The sequence below is a fragment of the Lathamus discolor genome, chromosome 5 (genome assembly GCF_037157495.1).
Source record: "Lathamus discolor isolate bLatDis1 chromosome 5, bLatDis1.hap1, whole genome shotgun sequence".
Lineage (NCBI taxonomy): Eukaryota > Metazoa > Chordata > Aves > Psittaciformes > Psittacidae > Lathamus > Lathamus discolor.
The window spans coordinates 15,010,996-15,034,636 of NC_088888.1; the positions used below are offsets into that span (position 1 = coordinate 15,010,996).

General features: G+C 38.2%; 1 protein-coding gene across 2 annotated transcripts in view; it reads left to right on the plus strand.

Annotated features, from left to right (window-relative positions):
- GPATCH2 (G-patch domain containing 2) overlaps nt 1-23,641 on the plus strand; it is a 124,324-nt gene that overhangs the window by 5,492 nt on the left and 95,191 nt on the right. For both annotated transcript variants that reach the window (XM_065679863.1, XM_065679864.1), the window contains exons 2-5: nt 4,168-4,881; nt 8,997-9,058; nt 18,405-18,587; nt 19,678-19,757. In XM_065679863.1, coding sequence (XP_065535935.1) covers nt 4,168-4,881; nt 8,997-9,058; nt 18,405-18,587; nt 19,678-19,757 — 1,039 coding nt within the window. The remainder of the gene's footprint in view (nt 1-4,167; nt 4,882-8,996; nt 9,059-18,404; nt 18,588-19,677; nt 19,758-23,641) is intronic.

Consider the following 23,641-nt stretch of genomic DNA (forward strand, 5'->3'; position numbering starts at 1 on the left):
GACACATCAATTTGATGGGTGGACCACTCAGAACTGGCTGGATGGCCACACACAAAGAGTTGTGGTCAATGGCTCAATGTCCAGCTGGAGACCAGTAACGAGTGGTGTCCCTCAGGGATCGGTGTTGGGACCAGTCTTGTTTAACAGCTTCATCGCTGACATGAACAGTGGGATTGAGTGTGCCCTCAGCAAGTTTGCCGATGACACCAAGCTGTGTGGTTCGTTTGATACGCTGGAGGGAAGGAATGCCATCCAGAGGGACCTTGACAAGCTTGTGAGGTGGGCTGATACCAGCCTTATGAAGTTCAACTGTGCTAAGTGCAAGGTCCTGCACCTGGGTCAGGGCAATCCCAGGCACAGCTCCAGGCTGGGCAGAGATGAGATTCAGAGCAGCCCTGTGGAGAAGGATTTGGGGGTGTTGGTCGATGAGAAACTTAAAATGAGCCGGCTTCAGTATTTGCTCATAGGTGAGAAAGCAGACCGTATCCTGGGCTGCATCAAAAGGAGCGTGACCAGCAGGTCGAAGGAGGTGATCCTGCCCCTCTACTCTGCTCTTGTGAGACCTCACCTGGAGTATTGTGTGCAGTTCTGGTGTCCTCAACATAAAAAGGACATGTCACTGCTGGAACAAGTCCAGAGGAGGGCCACGAGGATCATCAGGGGACTGGAATACCTCCCATATAAAGATAGGCTGAGGAAGCTGGGGCTGTTCAGCCTGGAGAAGAGAAGGCTGCGTGGAGACCTCATAGCAGCCGTCCGGCATCTGAAGGGGGCCTATAGGGATGCTGGGGAGGGACTCTTTGTCGGGGACTGTAGTGACAGGACAAGGGGTAATGGGTTAAAACTTAAACAGGGGAAGTTCAGGTTGGATATAAGGAGGAAATTCTTTCCTGTTAGGGTGATGAGGCACTGGAATGGGTTGCCCAGGGAGGTTGTGAGTGCTCCATCCCTGGTGGTGTTCAAGTCCCCATTGGACAGATCCTTGGGTGACATGGTTTATTGTGAGGTGTCTCTGCCCATGGCGTGGGGGTTGGAACTAGATGATCTAAAAGTCCTTTCGAACCCTAGCTGTTCTATGATTCTATATTGTATATGAGACTATGGCTGTAATTTTTTGTGTAAACAAGGTTGCTGTCCTGTAGAGATCTTAGTTCAGGAGCCACAATGAAGAGACCTGATATTCAATGGTAGAGATTAATTGCAGGAGTGCATAAAATTCCAGGTTCTTGTCTAATGGAAATTAAGTGCCTTTACTGCTCAGGGCCTGTTAAGAATCATATTGTCTCATTATTTAAACACTTCAGGGTGTTTCCTCTCCTTGAGTTTCATCTTTGATCTGCACTATCTGTATTGACGACTTTCTGGGAGGAATTCAGGGCAAGTTTAGATCAGATATATGAATCCAAGCTGGATAGATTGTGTTTGATCTTGAAGTATTTCATAGAACTAAGGCAACTTGAGCCCCATACTTAGACTGTTAACTCGAGAAAGCTGGTGTATCCACTCTAGGAGTTACATTGATTTTAGTGATAGTTGTCCATATGGATTAAGGATACTAAATTGAATGAATTAATCATAAACTGTGGTGTAAGAGATTAGTGTTCCTGTCTTCCCCTCCTTTTTACTTTGTGCTGCAGGGGCACTAGCAGAATGGGCTGCAGGAGCTAGTTCATATTCCGGCAAGTGAGCAGAAACCTGTTTGTTTCAAAAACTAAATGTATGTTTAAGCCTACTAGTTGAGTTTTTGGTGCATGTCCACTTCTGTCACTTCACTATTAATACAAAAGTCTGTGCCAGAAAGGCTAGGCAGGCAGCTGGGAGACTTGATGTCTTGTTAACCCAAATAAATGTACTGGAGTTTGTCTGTTCAAGCCTTACAGCTCCTATTATATTAGTGCATCAGTATTGGAAAGCCCCTTAAATCTCATTTCTGGTAAGAGCACTTGTGAGGATAGCCGTCTTCACAGGTATTTAACAATAAGGTTAAAGGGAATGGTTGTGCAGTTACAGCTACTGAGAAACATGGGTTAATATATCTAAGCGTTGTGTGTAGGAACCCTATACAAATATACCTGCACTTATATCTCCTGGTGGTTGAAATTCCTACTACACAATCAAAAAACTCAAGCAAAACCCAGACCAACCCCCCATACTCCCCAGACCTCTCTGCAGTAGTTGAAACTTTGAAAACATGAAGGAAGAATTAGTTTGAAATCATTGTTATGCCACATGTGGTAATGCCCCATCCCTGGCAGTGTTCAAGGCCAGGTTGGACAGAGCCTTGGGTGACATGGTCTGGTGTGAGGTGGCCCTGTCCATGGCAGGGTCTGGAAGTAGATGATCTTCAAGTCCTTTCCAACCCAAACCATTCTATGATTCTATGTCTCAAAGTAATTTCTAACTTAATTGCCTTCCACTTTTTTCCCTGACTCTTCAGAAAATCATTGCTTGATTTGGAATGCTTTTCCTCCTGTGCTGCTTCTCTTGCCTCTGAGAAGTACTTCTGTGCGATTATGGAGGTTTTGATCTTGTGAACCAAATGGATTAAAGATAAAATGTAGCATTCTTCCAGAGCTGTCTCAGCTCTTACTAGATATGATGATTCTGCTATACTAAGAGCCAAAGGGACTGTTAGGTTAATAGGGAGTAATAGGACTAGAGATTACAGCAGGATGGAGAAAGAGGTATGAGAAATAAATGCAAAGGACACAGTAGTTTCAGGAATTCGGAATGAGCTTGTGTTCTACCACTCTGTGCTTTTGGTAATCTTGCAATTGGAAGGTTTACAGTAAGTTTTTCTGAGTATCTTCAGGTAAGATATTTAACGACCTGCTTGGACTTCATCTTCAACGTGCTCTTCATTTTCCCCACTGATATTCAAAACTTGTGTAGTTTAAGGTAATGAGTGTCCGTTCACCGTTAAGTACCTTTAGCACTGGCATTTGTGATAAGTGGGAGAGGTAAACTGTGTGCTACATATTTGAATTTTCTCCACATCTCCAATTCCTCTTCATCCATCAATTTATATTGTAAAACAAAGTGAACAGTCTTACTTTTAAGCATCCTCTACATAATTTAATGCATGTCTTCCACTTTTATCAGTTGGTGTAATGTAGTAAAGAGGGTGAATGTTACTCCTTGCTTTACCTCAGTGAAAGGGGTCTTCTCATGGTTTGGTGTGAGAATCTGGTTGCTATGTTCACAGAGAAGGTTTGCAGCCTTCAGAGAATGATTAGAGTTCAGCAATGATCTCTTAATGTTTTCTTTTTGTAATTATGTTCATGTAATGCATGGGTGACTTGCTGAAGCATTACAGGGTCAAAGTCATGCTAAATGCTAGTGAAATTTGAGGAGTAAGGAGCAAAGAAGGATAAGGCCTTAAATTAGACACTGTGTGTTTGGTGGTACTTTTCCTTGCACAATCAGGTAATTTTGTCATGTGGGTGCCTATATATGATGGGAAACTTTGTATGTAATACTCTGGAATTCCCTTGAGCAGGGTATTGTTTCAACTTAATATCCCTCCACTGAATCAATATTTTAAAAGAAACAGATATTGGAATTGGTTACTATTTAAAAAAGAGTCATATATTATCAAAGAATTACTGTCTTAACTGCATTTTGGCATTTAGGCAGCATCAAGACATAATTATTCTTAAAAATATTTTATCATAATGGCAAATTTTAAAGAGAACTCCCAAATCTGCTTTCAAGGAAGAATATTATGTATCCCATTTTCCATTCACACATTTGAAATGTGCTCCCTGCCTGCAGTTAGAGTGAATGGTCTTTGTTGATGCTTTTGCCATGCAGAATCCCTGAAGACCATACAAATGTGATGAGGTGAATTGAAACCAAACAATAATAGTGAGGTCAAACACAAGCTGGGGATACCTTGCCCCTATCTCCCCTTCTTTCAAGCCAGAAATGTGTGTGGAATGCTGTCTTAAAAAGGATGTATGCTGTTGTGTTGCAAATTGCATAGGATTGATCAGCAAGGTTTTGTCTCTCAGCAGAAAAACTAATCTTTGTAGGATGGATGTTTAAGACTACCTTACTGAAAGTGACTATAATGATTTTGGCAGGTAAAATTGTTATAGAGTTTATGCTTACCACTTCAGATTAATTTGATATTTTCTTGTGTGCTTTTTCCCTTGAAATGTGTAGGCATTTCAGTAGGACTATGGAGGAGCTGGTTCATGATCTAGTCTCAGCGCTGGAAGAAAGTTCAGAGCAAGCAAGAGGAGGTTTTGCTGATACTGGAGATCATTCTCGAAGTGTGTCTTGTCTTCTCAAGCGTCAGGCAAGGAAAAGGAGGGGACGCAAAAGGCGTTCATTTACCACCCATCATCCCTGGGAGACTGGTCACTGCTTAAGCGAAGGTTCTGATTCCAGTTTAGAGGAATCAAACAAAGACTACAGGGAGAATCATGCTAATAAGAAAGACCACAGTGACTCTGATGACCAGTTGTTGGTTGCTAAGCGCAGGCCTTCCTCAAACTTAAATAACATTAGAGGCAAAAGGCCTCTGTGGCACGAACCAGATTTAGCTGTCGACAGTTTAGGAAACAGAATTTTGCGCAGGAGAAGAAAGGTAAAACGGATGGCAATAGATTTGCCATCAGAAGTCTCTAATGCACTGACAATAACTCAACAGCAGGATAACAGCAGAGATCAAGAAATGGACAATAACAATAAATCATACCAACACCAAGAGTTCTCCAAGAGCAAAGTGAAAAAAAGAAAAGTAGTAGCAGCTCGACAAGGACCAGAAGTCTTGGATGAAGGAGTAGTTATAGAAAGTGAAGAAGTGACCCAAGCAAATAAGGACAAAATGGAGTATGAGGAGCAAAAAGGCTCAGATGAAAACATGAGTGACAGGTTATTTTTTCTCTTCCTTTTTACAGAAACTTTGGATAATATTTGCTTTTATTATTTGTTTCTCTTACTGGTAATCTTTGTATTTTTCTTGCATTCCAGAGGTAAAATGCTAGCATCAGTAGTATCTGTTTTAACAAATTACTCTTTAAGTGTACCATATTTCATACATAAGAGTTGCACTAGTTAAGGTATTCAGTGTAAAATAATATGTCACGTAGTAGAAGAATAACCAAGAAAGCAGGTTCTTTAAATAATACATTCTAATTGTTTCAAGATTAAGGATGATAGAATATACAAATGATTAATATGTTTTCTCTGAGTATTTTAACTGGTGGCAGTTCTCAGACAAAAATTGTTTTTCCAGTTTCTAGACTTCGGTGCCTTGATTGTTATCTCTATTCATCAGAAAGGCTGTCAGTGTTTAGTCACCATTTAGGCAGTATGTTCTTATGTGTCATGGGCATAAAAAGGCTGCAGGTTGCCAAGGGTATATATCATTTACGAAATGCAAAAACCAATTTACAGTTCAGAAACACCTGAGCTTACTATTAGAAAAATGGGGGAATGATGACCCTTTGGCAGTACGTCTCATCCATCCATTCCAGACAGCAGTCATACTACAATGGTAATTGTTTCCAAAGTACTGTTTTGACAACACAGGAAGGTGTAAGTCATTTTTCCACCATACCTGCAGGGCCTGCTAGGCTTGATTACGTTTATTCCTTGTGCCTGTTCTGAATGCAGAACTGTCAACAAGAAAGGCTGTATGAAAACAGATAATTTTGGTCAGTTGCTTGATACAGTAGTGTCCCTGGCTGTTTGTAAGCATTTTATCTATAAACTGTTAAGTCTTTTCCTTGCTGGAGAGGTAGATTGAGATGCAGGGAGTATCCTGGGGTTTTGACCAGTGCGAACAGATTAGTTACTGTCATAAGAGCAGCGCTGGCAAGTGACTAACTCCAGTTATTGTCAGAGAAGTTCCGAGCCTTACTGTTACATCCTAGTGTTGTCGCTCACCTGCAAACAATAAGCTGACAGCTGAATAAATCATGAGTCTTAAAGATTGTTTCTGATGCTTTAATTACTAGAGCAGAAGCAGTCCTTCAGGGCAGCTAATGTAACTTCAGGCAGCATCTCCCTTGGACATGCAAGATAGGACTATGTGGTGTCAGGAAGCCTTTGGAAAAGTTCCCTCTTCTTTGATGACACTGGGAGTCTGTTTCCCCCAAAAAGTTCCCCTAAAGACAGATGCCTAAACATTTCCTTGGTGCTAGGAACCATTGCTTAGTTTATAACATATCCATAGAGCTGTCACAATTTATAAGATTTTCTGTTATGCTGCAAGAGTGTCAGTTCTCTAACTGAACTTTTATAGCTAATTTTTGGGTGGACAGAGAGTGCTCAATCAAAAGTCCTCTTATAGATTCTCCAAACTGTGCTACTTCCAGCTCACTCTGAATATTTCTTTTTCACCAAAACAAGGTTAGTGATTTAAAAATTCCTCTTCAAAATGTTTAATGTTTTGTTACCCCAAAAGCTGCTCATTTTCAAATCATGCTTCAAACGTTTGTCTCTGGCCCCCATAAATGGCCTTTAAAACCATTCTCATCTTCACAATGTTTTCTGCTCAGGCATGTGGTTGAGTGATGGTCTGTCATTCTACTGAATTTCTTGCAATGGTCATTGCAAACCAAAAGGTTTGGAAACCATTGAATTAGAAAATTTGCATTTTTTTAATGTGCTTAGAAATCCACTATATCTAAGGCTCTTGGGTGCCTACTGGGTCAGAATATTTTGTATGTGAATAAGTTTAACTCCATTTTAGCTAACTTTACTTAAATGCAACCTTTCCTCTATTGTTTGTGATCATTTAGCCAGAAGAATTGGAAACAACTAGCAGACTTTGCTCCTAAAGGTGCATTCTAAAAGTAAAAGCTGAGGTTTTAAAAGGGAGCGTGGATTTGTAAGATTGTGTGAGATATGGAGAGCTAACAAAGCATCTTGCTTTTTTATGGAGAGCTAACAAAGCACGCTTCAACACTTCATGGAAAAGGAAAAATATGAAGTATACAAATCTGCCTCAATTTTGTACATTTGTGTGCATACAGTTTAGTAACTTTTATAGAAAATAAAGGATTAAATTTTTAGAACCTCAATTTTTAAAAACAAACCAAAATCAACTGTTGGTGGGAGTTAAATTAGGCTCTACAACTGCTGAGGGCAAGTTTTCAGTGTATGCATGAAATTACTTTAAAGTAACTTAACACACATTTGAAGTGCACATTAAAAATGCTAAATGGCACTTCTTCTGCAGTCTTTTATCTGTGTGTGTTCAAACACCACAATAACTGTTTTTAAGTGCATCATTCAGGAATAGGAGTCTTCAAGCTCTTAAAATGTCAGCATTTTAAAATGATCCCAAAGATGAATTACCATGAGGCTGGTTTTGAGCACTGGAAATGAGATTTTCATGGTCAGAGCCTGTCCTTTGCTCATTCTTCTTATCCTCAATGCATAGTTCCTTGACCACTTTCAGACAGATTTGGCAATTCATGGAGTTCTGGATGATACTTAATTCCTCAGGCTGTGGCAATTGTTTGTGTTTAAGTGACTAAAGGAGGAAAAATCTCAATTGCCCCTTTTGAAAGAGAGCAGCAGTGAAACTCAAGTGACACTCACCAGTCAGTGTGAGCACAGTGACTGTCAGCTCTTGGGGACAGGCTTGGTTAGTAAACAAAGGTCACAATATGAAACTAAGGTATGAGACAGTGTGCTATTAATAATAACTAATAATAAAAGATATTTTTTCTTTGCTTCCACAAATGTATAAATAAAGCTGTGAAAGCTTTTTGGAGAGCAGAGCTGTCCTTCCAAATTTTTACTTGCATATACTGGTTTATGGGACTAAAAGGAATCTGTGGCTTTCTTGCTTTTTCCTGAAAGTCTTTTTCTAGAAGTGGAATTCTCATTACAAAGCAAAGTAATTAGCAACATACAGTGCAAAAGTATATTAAAACTGGAAATAAATTCCATCATAACAGCATTCATGTACTTGAGTATTAGTATATTCCAGAGGTTTTGAATGTCTTCAGTGAAATGACTGCCGTATAGAAATTCGCTCTGCTGTAATCCCTGCCCTGTTTGGTCTGAGGAGAATGAACACTGTGGCTGCCATAGATGTGCCACTGTTATGGTTTGACTTTCAAAACAAACAAAACAAACCACAAAACCAAACCAACATCACCCACCCCCCACAACCCCCCTCTCCCCCCCCCCCCAAAAAAAAAACCCACAAACAAACAAAAAAGAAAACCCACAAAAAACCCAAGAAAAAACAAAATCCCAACACCAAACAACTAAACCCCAAAATACTGTTATATGTAACTTTGGCGATTTCACTTGATTCTGTTTTCATGAACGGGCTACTCCTTCAGTAAAAATTATTGCACAATTAAAATGTTATTTAAAGACACATGTGAGATATTGTTTGTAACAATGTGTCTGCAGCAATTGATCATTGATTGTTGACCCTTTTCTTCAGGGTGACCTTTATTTTGATGTAATTGGCCACCTTTGTTAACAACTTTTGTCTTTCTCCCCAAGCAGTATGTTGTTAAACCTTAAGCAATGTCTTTTCCAGAATATTTGCAAATGGTGTTCAGAAAGGTAATCTGATTTTCAGACTCTTATATTTCATGTGCTGAAGGAAGGCTTAGGCTGCTTTTGATTGAGACTTTTCCTGGTTTATTGAGCAGTGGTGTTCCAGGATCAAGCTGAATTGCGCAGCATAAGAAAGGAGCGGTGAGCATTTGATGGAAGCAGATAAAAAAATGCATCAATTGTGACTGCAACAAGGTACTGACACATCTGGCTTCCTGTCAGGGTACCATTAAATTCCCATGGTTTTATGTGCCAAAAATAATATGCTTTGTAGTTAATGGAACTGAGATATTTGCAGTTTGATTAAAAAAAAAAAAAAAAAGAGAAAATCCCATTTTCTTTCCGATCTCTGTTGGGCTTAAGTTCAATCTGAACACAGCCTTGTCTCCTTAAAATTTTACGACTGAAAGATCAATTGTTCTTTTGATCTGTGTTCTCTCTTTTTCTTATTACAGTGAATCCAGCAGTCTGAGCAGCAGTGATGCTGGTTTGTTTACCAATGATGAGGGAAGACAAGGTATTGAAACAATCTTTCCCTAACACCCCGCAAACCACATCTGTTGAAATTCTGTAAGCGTTACAAGTTATTTCGTAGGTTAATTACTCAATTTCAGTTGCTATTACTATTTTAATGGGTTGAAGTATAGCTTGCTTTCTGCTATGAATGTTACCAGAGGGTGTCCTGGATCCATGACTTGGTTAAAAGGTGTCATGAGAAACAGTCTCTTTATTATAAACTTATTCATAACTTGAGCATCTCCAGAAGATCATCTATGCTATGTTTTAATTCTGATTTTCAGACAGGACTTAGTAATAATAGTCCCGATCTCAAACTGTTACTGAGGTGTCTCTTTTCTTCCAAATTGATATGGCAGGATTTTACAGTTCTTTTTCATTCAGTAGTTTATTTGAAAGTACTTTTCACACTACTTTTTCAGCAGTCTAAGACTGAAATAGAAAATGCATGCTGTGTAAAGTCTCTCCCTTCTGAAAACAATTTTCTTTGATGTAAAATGGAGAGAAGTTTCAACATTTCACGTTAGTTTACATAATGTTCACACATGGTTTAAAATCATTGAGGATGGAAGTATGAGATTTCGGGGTTTGGGGGTTTTTCAGCTGTAGTGTTTATTGCGATCTTTAACTGCAATACATTTACCTGTATTATGCTAGCATCTTAGTGGCCAGCTCATGGACTAGGAACTCAGTCTTTGACAGTATACAAAAATGAGGCAAAAAGTAGTCTCTTGGGTTATTAAGGCTTGCTTTTTTCTGTTGGCATTAAATTAATGGTAATGCAGATCATTTTCTCATGCTGTTTACCACAGACTATGGTGTGTGCACAAAAACAAATCCCGGCCCATTCCACAGATCTAGGTTAAGGAAATGTTCTTTTATTTTTTCCTTTTCTTTCTCTAATGCGTAATTCAGTTGTTTGGGGGGGGGGGGGGTGTCAGTTTTTTGTTTTTGTTTTTTTTAATCTTCTCTTTTAACATTACAGTTGGGAGATGTTTTTTTCAGACTTAGAACAGAGATGTTGCCTTCTTTGCTTAACAGTAACTTGCGCTAAATAAACTGTAGCTCCCAGTCTGAGTATCTGCTTTTAGTTGTGCTGACGTAGCTAAATTTTAGAATTAGGCTTTCTTTGAAAGTTTAAATCAATGTTTTAACTTCAGTATTGCAATACCTTAAGTATATCGATATCAGACATTTTTAAAAGATGTGGTTTTGCTTCCTTATATGAATTTATCTTTTGAATTGCAATATTTTAAAACATTTGTCCTATATGCTTGTATAATGTTACCTACCACATTTCATAATTGCATACATGTTTTGAGGTACCCTTTCAATATATTTGTTTCAATATTTTTGTCCCTAAATTACTTAAATCTTTGAATATGGTTGAAAATGTCTCAGCTACTTACTGTTTTTCTTATACATTTGAAGGGAGGAGAAAAGGGGAAGGATCAGTGAACAATAGTGTGGTGTTATCTTTTTTGGTGTTAGTTCTTTACTATAGAGCTGTAATTCTTTACCTGTTTGATTTTTGAATTTTGGTTCAGTTTGATTGTCATTTGCAAGCAGAAAGCATTAGACCTGAAATAGTATTCCGACATGCAAATGAAAAGAGCAACAATAAGTAAACTCAAGAAGGATAATGTCAGGACAAAACATGTTTTAAATCTTTACTGTGAATGAATTATTTTGTGGGTATGATCAGAAGGACATTAGCTTCACACAGACATTTAGATTTGCATATTAGCTTTGGTTTTGTGAAGGCTTTTCCTTAAAAGTACTATTGGAGATCCTACTGCAGGACCAAAATTATTTATTTTCTAATAATAATTATTCCCCACGACCACCCCATAAATGCTAGTAATTGTTATCTTTGTACTTCCCTTATGAAGATGAGGATAATTTATTTCTGTAAATTAATTTATAGCTGAACTGAGACACATACAAAATTGGAAAGAATGAAGGAAGGAGAAAATAAATCTTGTAAAAACTGTGGGAAAGCCTAAGGAAGAGAAATGAAACTGGAAGAGGGCAAGATGGAAATGTATTAAGGGACGAACTGTCTGATTTTGTTGTCAGTTTTTTAAAGCTAAGCTCTGATTCCTGTCTTCCTAGTGTTCCTCCTCCAGGATATATGTTCAGAACACCAGCATCTCGACCTCATTTGTAGTTCAAATTTTCTGCACTTCTGACTTCAGGTTTCTGCTAAGTCAAGTGGAGAACCAGAGATTGATTGATGCTGCCTGGTGAAATACTTGGTTTAAATGATGTGCCTGCCATCATTTGCAAGTTTGGATAGCAGAGGACAAGAGGCTCCTGTTCTCCAGGGCAACATTTGTTCATTTGGTGCCTCTGAGATTAAGAAGCAGACCTCATTTATTGCAGACAAATGCTCTTTATAAAACCCTAATTAATTCCCAAAGCTTATTCATCCTATGGGACAGACTTAGTAAAAGGAAAGTGACCTAAAGCAGTAATTTCTTTGAGCAGTCAGTTAAATAGTTGACTATTTAGCGCTGAACTTTGGAATTACTGACCTTGCAACTTCTAATATTTCACAAAATTCTTTCAGAAAGCAAAAGGAAATAAATCCCACCACAGTAACTGTGCTCTTCTGTGTACAAACTCTCAGAAAAGTTTCAACTTCTCTAGTTTGATTCAAGAAAAGTAGGTGTTGCAACTGGGAGTAGTAGTGGGTTAACTGCTAGATGGATTTTAATTGCCATCAATTGCTATTGTAGAAGAAAATGGCTGAGACTTGAAAATCCTGTGTTCAACTTTTATATATGTGTTGTGCCGTATAACAATTTTTAAAAACCTTTTCCAGTCTGCCTCTGTTCCAGTCTCGTAGTTTTCTTTTTTGATTTGGTTTGTTCCTATGAAGTCCTCAAGCTAGCCATGCTTGTCCTCCTTTCTCAGTTCTCCAGATGCTTACATTAGGTCATGTGAGAGGATGAAAGCAGCTCTCTTGCTGTGCTCTATTCCACTATCCTGTTACCTTCTGGCAGAAGTAATTGGTACGCCATGTCTTGCAGTCCCAAAGTGGCAAATGCTTTTTGTCTGTGAAACATTGCATAGCCTGCACAGTAAGGCAGCAAAAGCTTCAAGATCATGGTAGATGCTCAGTGCAGGTACAGTAAGTGAAAAAGAGATCTGCTGAGCTATTAATAAACCTCAAGGGACCTCTTATGCATTGTATTTTTGGGGTGTTTTTTTTGTTTTTTTTTTTTTTTTTTTTTTTTTTTTTTTTTTTTTTTTGAGTTTTGTGCATTGATCAACTTTGGGGAAAGATTTAATATAGCTAGCAAAATCCCCAAATCCTATGCCTTGAGCTGTTGTTTGTGGAGGTGGTGGTTTAACCCCAGTTGGCAGCTCAGTACTACGCAGCTGCTTGCTCACCCCCAGGGGGATGGAAGGAGAGTCAGAAAAAGGTAAAACCCACTGCTTGAGAAAAGAACAGTTCAGTAATTGAAATAAAGTAAAATATTACAATAATAGGAAAAAGAGAGGAATAAAATTCAAGTGATGCACAACACAGTTGTTCACTACCCACTGACCAATACCTAGCCTGAGCAGTGATCCTTCCCTTTTGGGTTACTCCCCCCCAGTTTATATACTGGGCATGATGTGCTGTGGTATGGAATAACCCTTTGGCAGCTCCTCACTGGCAGAGCAGGAGAGACTAAGAACTCCTTGACTGGGGTAAGAGCTACTTAAGAACAAGTAAAACATTGATGTGTTATGAGCATTATTCTCAGACTAAAGCCAAAACACAGCTCTGCAGCAGCTGCCACGAAAAAAATTAACTCTAACTGTGCTGAAACCAGAACACAAAGTAATTCAAAGAACTGAACAGTGGCTGAAGCTTATGTATTGCAAATCCTTATGCCTTTGCTTTTTCTTCCTGCTTTCTCCTTTGCTCCCAATAGCATTTTCATAAATGGCTGTTTGCAATTATAAAAACTTTAATGATAAGCAATGTTATGCCTAGTGTAGAAAACTCCAAAAGTTTTGAAACAAAAGGTCTAATCTTACATTGCAACATAAAATACAAGTCTTACATAGGCTTAGCTAGTAGGATCGCTTGTGATTTCAAGGCATTTCGCTGGTCCACATTGCAAAAGCATTCTAAGTTAAAAGCACTGTGTAAGTTAAGCCTTCAGCACAATGCTAACAGAACAGTAACGTTATCCAAACACTAGTTGATATTGCTGGTTTTTGGGGAAAAATAGCCAAATTGCAAATATATTCTTTAATGAATTTTATATGTGGGTATGGCAAAGAAAACATACTCTGCATTCCTATTCCATCTACACTTACAAGTACACTTGGGGAAATTCAGAGTTGACTTAAGACCTCCTAAATCATGATGCGCAGCACTTGAAATGTCCTTTAATATCTAAGCAAATAGGAAGGAAAATTATATTAATCGAGTGCTAAAAAGTTAAAATTGGAGAAGTCAGGGTTCTGCTGTGGATGCAGCTACCTTTTAAAGGTAGCTCTTTGTTATTTTATGATTAAATGTATATTCATTACTATGCCTTTAATGAAGATGACCGACTACTGATTCTGTATATGACAATGCCATCCTTTTATCTTCTCTGCAGAGGAAGTAATTTGGACCTTGTATAGTAACTTGGTAGCTGCAGGTGTCAGAGTACACTTGTATGGCTGACCTACTCAGGAGCAGGCCTTCATGTGCAGTTTTCAAGCTTGAGTCAGAAGTAGCTGCTTAAACTGAATGGTGGCAAAAGTGTCCTCCTACCCCTTTTGCCAAGGTAGCTCTGCAAAGCGCAGAGAGAAAGATGCAGTGTGCCTCTTCTGATGAGCAACTTAATCTTCTGCTTTCCTGAAATTTCTTGTATTAGTAAGTCTTCCCATGTCTCTAAATGATTATTACAGCCATTAACAGTGAGGGGTTTTACCTGGAAAGAGGAACACTGTAAATGAGACTAGCATCCTCGAGTGTCCCACACGACACACTGTCCCACACGACATTCTTGTCTCTAGATTGGAGAACCATCAATTTGATGGATGGACCACTCAATGGATAAAGAACTGGCTGGATGGCCGCATGCAAAGAGTTGTGGTCAATGGCTCAATGTCCAGCTGGAGACCGGTAACGAGTTGTGTCCCTCAGGGATCCGTGTTGGGACCGGTCTTGTTTAACATCTTCATCGCTGACATGAACAGTGGGATTGAGTGTGCCCTCAGCAAGTTTGCCGATGGCACCAAGCTGTGTGGTTCGGTTGATACGCTGGAGGGAAGGAATGCCATCCAGAGGGACCTTGACAAGCTTGTGAGGTGGGCTGATACCAGCCTTATGAAATTCAACTGTGCTAAGTGCAAAGTCCTGCACCTGGGTCAGGGCAATCCCAGGCACAGCTCCAGGCTGGGCAGAGATGAGATTCAGAGCGGCCCTGTGGAGAAGGATTTGGGGGTGTTGGTCGATGAGAAACTTAAAATGAGCCGGCTTCAGTATTTGCTCATAGGTGAGAAAGCAAACCGTATCCTGGGCTGCATCAAAAGGAATGTGACCAGCAGGTCGAAGGAGGTGATCCTGCCCCTCTACTCTGCTCTTGTGAGACCTCACTTGGAGTATTGTGTGCAGTTCTGGTGTCCTCAACATGAAAAGGACATGGAACTCTTGGAACAAGTCCAGAGGAGGGCCATGAGGATCATCAGGGGACTAGAGCACCTCCCATATGAAGATAGGCTGAGAAAGTTGGGGCTGTTGAGCCTGGAGAAGAGAAGGCTGCGTGGAGACCTTCATAGCAGCCTTCCATTATCTGAAGGGGGCCTGTAGGGACACTGAGGAGGGACTCTTCGTCAGGGACTGTAGTGATAGGACAAGGGATAACGGGTTAAAACTTAAACAGGGGAAGTTTAGATTGGATCTAAGGAGGAAGTTTTTTCCTGTTAGGCTGGTGAGGCACTGAAACAGGTTGCCCAGGGAAGCTGTGAATGCTCCATCCCTGGCGGTGTTCAAGGCCAGGCTGGACGAAGCCGTGGGTGACATGGTTTAGTGTGAGGTGTCCCTGCCCATGGAAGGAGGGTTGGCACTACATGATCTTAAGGTCCTTTCCAACCCTAACTATTCTATGATTCTATGATTCCAAACACAGAAACAAGGGTGGTGCAAATGGGGTGTATGTGTCCCTACGGAAACCATAAGAAAACCACATAAATAATTTTCTAAGCCTCTTAAAGAGGGAGGCAAATGATTTAATATGAAGGAGTAATAGTTAGATAAACATGTAGACTCAATAATATAGAAGGAAAATTAGGCAAATAATAGTGGTAGGAGGAGACAGGTTAAAAATAAACAAAGCCAGCAACTGAGGTGCCTTGAAATTTTAGCATTTTTTTAACGTTTTTTTGAGTTGATTTTTTTTTTTTTACTGATTAGTAAAGTTAGAATTGAATGTAAATTGATTTAAACAATGTCTAGAGTCATTAGCATTATCCATAAATAAGTTTGTGTTTTTTTAAATATGTGGCTGGCAGAATGCATGCGCTTGGAGATCAGTTTCTGGACATCTGATGGTTTTTTTATCTTTCCTGTAGCTTGGAAAACTATGATAATTGTGCTGAATCAGCATCCCTACAGGGAAAGGACAGTGCAGTGTATCTTTTTAAGTATTTTGAAGTCCAAAATGTTTCTTTGGATTCTTAATTCTCCTAAGTATGTGTTTACTATGGATACTGTGTTGCTGTTTGAAAGTTGCAAATTAAGTAGGATAAAATCCACGTATTTGGTTACCAAACTCTTGAGTGCGGAGGGGCCCCTGTGTTATACTGCCTGTATGTATGAGGTTGGGAATTAATTCAATACAGTGGTCTTCCCTGATTCCTTTTGAAAATGGTGTCCCTTCAAGGTGGAGCAACAGGTAAACAAAACTTTTGTGGGTGCTCTCACCTGGATAAGGAGTTAAAAGGTTTATGCTCTTCTCAAGGTAATACCGAAAATAGTCCAAGGGTTCAGAGCTGCAGACAAGGAAGCTAAAAACCAGATATACAGAATTATGCTGTCAAATGGGAAAAGCCCAAGAGGTTCAGGTAGCTTCATATGGTAGCTGCCTAACATACTAATATTCCTGCTAGACAAAAAGGAAGTGTAATTTTGTATTTTTTCCCAAAGGACCATTGTTGGGCTTTTAGTAAATATACTGGTTTTCTAGCTCCTATTTGCCTTATTCTGCAGTCCACCAACAGAGTCTTCAATTCTAGCTCTTTCTTTCAAGCCTGCATTGCATACCTGTTACAGGCTTCTGTCCTTGAGCTGATTGTGTAACCCAGTTTTGGAATTCTGTACTTACTTCCATAGCTAATTATATACAGCAAGACTCTTTTTTTTTTTTTTTTTTGAGTTTCTGATACCATTTCTAATTAGTCTAGGTGTCTAGAGCTCTCAATTTATGACAAAATATTCAGACAAAGTTTATCTCCATAAAGGTTTGGAAAATGAAAACAAAGGAGTTGAAACTCAATTCTGAACCACAGGACAATCCAGCAAAGAGGCATGATTCTCCCTCCATTACCACCACTGTCTCTATTCACTATTCTTATGCATTATCCAAAAAAACCCATACTTGGCTGTAATGAAACAAGGATAGAATTAATGGGGAATGCCTTTGTGAAATGTCATAGCTGTAAGTGGGGATATGAATAAATGTGGACAATTATGCAAAATACTTCAGGAACACAAAGAAACGGAATCTTATTTGGACCTATGTTTCTCTTTCCCTCTCTGTTTTCCCTTCCTTCCATCTAAGAGTTCCTGTTCTCTAGCCTCTGCTAATTTTGCTTTTAGTAGCAACCACTAGAGATGTAAAGATTACATTTCACCTGCAAGTGACCAGTGAGGGGCCCTAATTATTCCGTATTTTCTCAAAGTACTTGTCCTGAGGAATGTTTACAGCCATTTTCACTTGTGCTTGGTCTTGAAGGTCTCATTGCAACAGCTTCTTTAGAGAAGGTGTTTTGAACTTTATTTTTCCTTAGATATTGGCTTTGAGTTTTATTATTTGTTTTCCCATTGTGGCAGTGAAGTTTTACACAAATACTTTTTGTTCCTGAAAATTATGTCATAGATATGTTGCATTTGGGTCTTGCTCAGTTCTGCCTAATGAAAAATTAAAATGCCAAACAAATAATTTATATGCAGAAATAGTGAACTGTGGTTTGGATACTTCAAAGTAGAATTAAAATATACAGCACATAGTTTGAAATCTGGTATTTGGATGTAAGAAAGGAAATTTGTCTTACGAAGATAGGATGCTGGAGAGGGATTCTTCCTCAGGGGCTTTAGCAATATGACAAGGGGTGATGGGTTCAAGCCAAAACAAGGGAAGTTCGGTTACATGTAAGGAAGAAGTTCTTTACTGTAAGGGTGGTGAGGTGCTGGAATGGGTTGCCCAAGGAAGTTGTGAATGCTCCTTCCCTGGCAGAGTTCAAGGCTGGGTCAGACAGAGACTTGGGTGGGATGGTTTAATGTGAGGTGTCCCTGCCCATTACAGGGGGGTTGGAACTAGATGATCTTAAGGTCTTTTCCAACCCAAACCATTCTATGATTTTTCGTGTCTTCTGTAAACTACTTTGTATAAATGAACGTGTTTTAAACCAAACATAGCCTTTTTTTTTTTTGGTTGCCAGTGTGTTTATGAGCTCAGTTTGAGATCAGATATTCAGTCTTGTCTTACTTTTTACTTCAAACCCAGGTATTTAAATACTGCATCTATAAACGTCAGTAAAAATGACCAGCTTTGTGGTATAATGTAGTATTATTCTCAATCCCATGATGCTGTCAGTTTTCATTTAAACTCAACTTTTTCAAAACTTATTTCTAAATGAACTTAATCAGATTAACTTCATTTAGTCACATCTGCTCATGATTTTTTCGCCTTTTACTAGCCATACAAATCATGAAATTAAGCTAATTATATACCATTATCAGCTGCAAAGAACTAGTTTCACAGTTTTATACCTTTTAATTCCCTGCAGGAGATTAAGGCTTGTTTTTTGTTAATATGTAAAGTGCAGTAACTTAAATGGATTTCCCTGCAGTTATTGCCAAAGGATTAACTAGTTTATTATTGTTTTTCTCTATTGTAAATTGGTTTTAAAACATTACATTTGATGTGGTTTCATTGATGGCAATGCTTGTCATGCTATTGAGAAACATTTTCTAAATAGAAACTGCTATATATGAGTAATTGTTATACAGCTATAAAGCAAAAGAAATAATTGTGCTGTCAGAGTGTTTATTGATGGTGACATCTGATTTTTGTCTTCCCTGTTCTTCCCTCTCTTTTGGGGGGCTTGGGGGGAGCACTGCCCTCGCACAGGTGACGATGAGCAGAGTGATTGGTTTCATGAAAATGAATCTGGTGGAGCATGTGGAATTACTGGAGTCATTCCATGGTGGGAACAAGAAGACTCTACAGAACTTGAACGAGAATTGCCTGATCCAGTCTTCGAAAGTATCTTAACTGGGACTTTTCCTCTCATGTCCCATTCAGGGAGGAGAGGTAAGAAGCAATCAAGCAAATGCAAACTGTAGAGTCATTTGAGTACAGTAGAAGGATATCTATACATATAAAATATGAAAAATGCTGACAAGATCTCGGAGTTACCAGTTTGTTTCCCTGAACAATTTCATTTGTAAGTATCATTAGACAGAAATAGTTTTTAAAACTCAGTTGTTAGAAAAGTCAAATTTTAAAACTTGGCTCATTTTTATAGCCTGTTCTTATTTGTATTGATGTTTCCATTCAGAATAGCTTTATTTAAAGTGAATCTTTGTATCCTGTTTTGTTCCTGGCTCCTGTGATAGTGTTTATAGAGTTCTGTAGAAGTCCGTTAATTCAAAAGCTGGAGAGTAGTGTGACCATCTGCTCTGCTTTATGGTCAGGCAGTGTTGTTTGTAGAGAGGGTGGAAGGGTTCCTTTAGAGCAAGGATTGAGATTGTAATTTAGAAAATACCTTGGGTTTTTTTCCTTTAAAATATTTTAGACAGCTGTGGATCCAGTGTATGCAATGATAAGTTGCACCAGAGTTAGATTGCATTTACAGGTGGGAACCTACTCTTATCTAAAGACTGAAGTTAGCAGACCTCAGCTTGCTGCCAGAGAGTTTTGTTGTACCTTCCCTCTGCCACAAGGATCTCTTTTCACATTCAAATACAAATCTTTCATGTGAGCAGTGGTCAAATCACTTTTAAACTGCTCTGCACAATGTAGTAAATTACTTGTGAAGCTTATTTATGAAATGCTTAAAATTGTTTCTGAGGACTTGGTCTCTGTGAATTCACCGGATTTAACATTTTTAGTTCTGATAAAGTTGTAAGTGATGCAAAAAACCTTTCCTACTGGTCAGTGTGTTCCGCTTATGCAGCCAACTGCGCATAGAACCAGGATGGCAGTAAGAATATCTACAGAAATACTAATTTTTATAACAACTTAGCCTTTCTCTCACTTTCCCCATTGTGCTTTGTTGCCACCAGTACAGTTGACTCTATTAAGATGTTTTTATTGAACTTGTCAGATTAATAGATAGGTGAATGTTACTGGTTTTGTGGTATAGACAATGTTCTTAAATCAGTTTGTACTTCTTTTTTAGGTTTCCAGAGTAGATTTAGTCATCTTCATGGAATGCCAGCAAGAAACATAAAAAAGGCTTCAGGAAACCAGAATGCATTGGTAGGTGCTTTTCTTATTGTTGGCTAATGTGCACAGTTCTTAGAGGTGTTCGGGTTTGCTTTTAGCTTTAAAAAAAGCATATTTCTCCTATCCTTGTTTCCTAATGTTGTAGGTAGGTAATGGAATGGTAAGACCACAATGCCACTGCTGCTGCTTATTGCATATTTTGTAATGGAATATTTGTGTGAACTTGAATGGCAGAAAGAGTTGGATATTGTCTCTCGGTACTTATTTTGAACTGAATGAAGGGAAGGCTTTGGGGGAGCATTATTAAAAGTTTTCAGTGTGGATCTTATGTCTATATGAAAACATGTTTAAAATGAAAATCAAACCAAAGTTAAATGTTAAGCTTTTCTCACACTGAAAGAATTTTAGGATGGATTTATGTTGATTTCTTTTTCTCCCAAAAGTCTGCTTTGAAAAACCTGTCCTTACTCTCTTGTCTGGTTGACTTCTGTGTGGTCAGGAAAAGGGTCTGTACAATCTAATAATGTGATTTTCCCATAGCTGCTTTCTAAAATAAGATTATAATGAATTTATAAGAATTTGTTCTTCAGAGGAGATGTCTCAAAGCATTTAAATTTATTCAGTTAATTATATAAATGTTAATAAATGTTATTATATACAATATATTAAATATATAAAATTGCATATATTAAAATATAAAATATCTATTGATAAATATTAATTTATTCATGTAGTCTATTCTTTTCTTATTGGGATAGTGTTCAGAACAGAAGGAGGTAGGATGTGGGAGACTCTATGTCAATGTATACTAAACCTGCTTCAGCCTGATAAATACTGCAACATCAATGTTCTTTGTATTTGAGAAAATTAAATGGTTTCCAATTTTAATTTGCCTTAAAGTAAGATGCTTCTGAGAAATGTAAGAGAAATATGTCGAGAGAATAGAAATGAACTGTTAGAAATGTAACTTGTTTTGAAGAGGGAAGGTTTTTATAATTGAAGTTCCTGTCCAATAATTGCCGTTTGGAGCTGAATAAGGTGCTTTAAAACCTTGGCCTGTGATCTTTGTTGTTAGTGGTCATGAATTAGATGAATGCTATCTAGTTCTTGGTTTCCTATCTACCTATTTGTATTTTTGGTTCAGTGCTTGCTTGAGCATATCTGGGATTTGTAGCCCATTTTCTAGGCTTATTGCAATTTCACTCTGGTATTTTATAGGAGCTATTATAACTGATAGGTTAGCTTCATGGTGTTGATGATACATAGCTTAACTACCCTAAAAACTGCCTTTCTAAATTGTAAAAGGGTGATTAAATTTCAGTTGATGAAGATATACTGTGAATGCATTTATATAATAAAAAATCCCAATGTTTATTTTCTGCCACTTTCTGAATTGTCCTTAGGAGCCTATTTTGTCTTGTAGTAATGGTATCTCATACTAAGATGAGTAAAGATGGCATCGTAGTTCCCTTTATAACAAAAGTGCAAGGCAATCTACCAAAGCCTGGTAATTCATTTACCTCAAGTTACTAAATGTATCATTTCCATAGTGTAGTGAAACACGGTTGTCCTGCAAACATAGCTTCTAAGCCACAGTGTTTAGGCAGGAGTGTATATATAGAATGGATGTGTAGCTGGCTCTTCACATGCAGTTTTCTGACCTTCTTAATGTCTATTTATGTTTGTGGTCATATTTGCTGCATCCATCATTGCAAACATAGCTATATAAGCCAGAGTTCATGTGTTTCCTTTTGTTAGTGATTGCTTCTTAAAGAAAATCTTCTTTTAGGTCCTTTAATCCAATGGCCAAAATAAAAGTCGTTTTTATACCTGTGACATCTGATAACAAAGAACACGAAGTAATTACTGCTATTAGATTGTAACAGTGAAGAAAAGCAAGGATGCTTTTAGAAAGATTAATATCCTGAGGAAAGAACGCTGCAGACTCAACTCATTGAATAGAGCTGTGCTGTGGCTTAATTCTGTTTTTAGCAGTGAGGAGTCTGACGTCTGTGTCACTGCTTTTACACAGACTTGAAAGGAAGACAAAGTAAAAAATGGAGTTTCCTACTCAGATACCCTACCTAAAAGACACACATTGTATCCTGCATTTGGCCTAAGGATGTGTAGTTTGTATCTAGGAAATGTGAGCATATAGTTACCTCTTTGCATACAGGCAATGTGTATTTAAATTTCTTTGGGGAGTTTAATGGAAGGTTCACAACTACAGCAGCTAGTGGAGCCTTGAAGCAATTACTGGTTTAGGGAAGGCAAAATGAATAGCTAGGGTAGATAATACCTTGATATATTGTCATCCTCTGTCAAAAAATGTTTAATGCCAAACTGTTTGGTTGATTTCTTGTGAGAAACATCAAGCCAAGAGTATGATTATTACTTGCTATATACTAAGGGAACTGCCAGCTTACATTGTTTTTACATCAGAAGCAGTGGGAGCTGAGAATAGGAAGGATGCTGCTCTTTATAGACCAGTTAGTGAACTTATTTGTAGTATCCACAGCTGGCACTCAGATTCTGTCCAGATGCTTTTCCTGAATTTCACTGATGAATTGCTTAATTTGAACAAACTCATGGGTCTTTCTGTCATCAGGCATGCTACCTTTGAGTCAAAATCTTCTTTTAAGGATCATACACTGGACAAGCAAGAGAGAAGTAAAAACCTGGCATGCAAATGCTATGAAAATCTAATATGCAGTGTTGTTATATAGCAGATGACAACTGAAAATGAAATGTAAAAAAATTCATTGCAACTGATTTATACCCTTTGGGTTATCCAGTTTACTAAGAATAGGCACGTTTCTTATGGAATCTGTCATTAAGTGGTTTGTCAGGTGTGTATTTTGGCATACAATTATAATGCTGGCTTTTCATGTCTTGATTTCTTTGTTTTGTGGCAGCATCATTTGGAGCAGAACTTTATTTGAAAAGAATTAGAAAAACATATTTTCTAATATACTATGCTTTTGATCCCACCTGTGTCAAGTTGCTAGTAGCAATCAGAAGCATGATACATGTATTTTCATACCATAGCAGTAAGTACCAATGTACTCTTTTAATAAGGTATATTGCATGAAATCTTACTGTGCCTGGTTGAATTCTGCATTTACATAAGACCTGATCAACTATTCCTAACCCCTGAATCCTTTTGTTAGGTAAAAATTCTACATTTTAAAGGTAGCATTCTATGAATGAAATTCAGATTTCTTAGAAGGAATGCTTTTTTCTTCATCTTTTTTGTGTATGTGTTTATAGACTTGCATGTCATCTAGTACTATATCTGTCCTTTCCAACAAATTACACGTGAAACTTCAGTATTTAGAAGAATCAAATCGGAAACCTAACATTTTAGGTGCACTGGAAATGTGAAAGTTCATTTGTGTGATGTCGAACACTAGATAAACTCTGCCTTCAATGATGAAGGCTGCCATACTTTTTTCAGATGGACTCCTGGGAACATCACGACAGTCCTAATGAAAGAAAATAAGAGTTCATAATTCTAGTTAGTGAAAATAGAACGTGACTACTTTTCATTTCTTTCAAAATGTTTTGGCCAACTTAGTACTTGATTGAAAAGTTCCACTTTGGTTCACCACAACTCCATACAAATAAGTGAAAGGGCTAAAAATGAGCCCTGCTGTCTTAGCTGTTCCTTGTGTGGTTCTGTTTAGAGTTCCTTCTCTGAAACAAGGAGAGAGACTATAGGGTTTTGTTTGAGGACTCATGCTTGTCATCTTCCTGCCTGTATTCCCTGTCTAGGCTGGAAGCTGGGAAGTGATTTCACTGAGGCTAAGTGCAAAAAACATGAACAATAAAAAGGATGTTTTCTTTTGATTCTGCCAAGTTTTCCTTCCATCACCTTTATGTCGTGGGTTTTGATTTCATAGTATTAAAGACAGCCT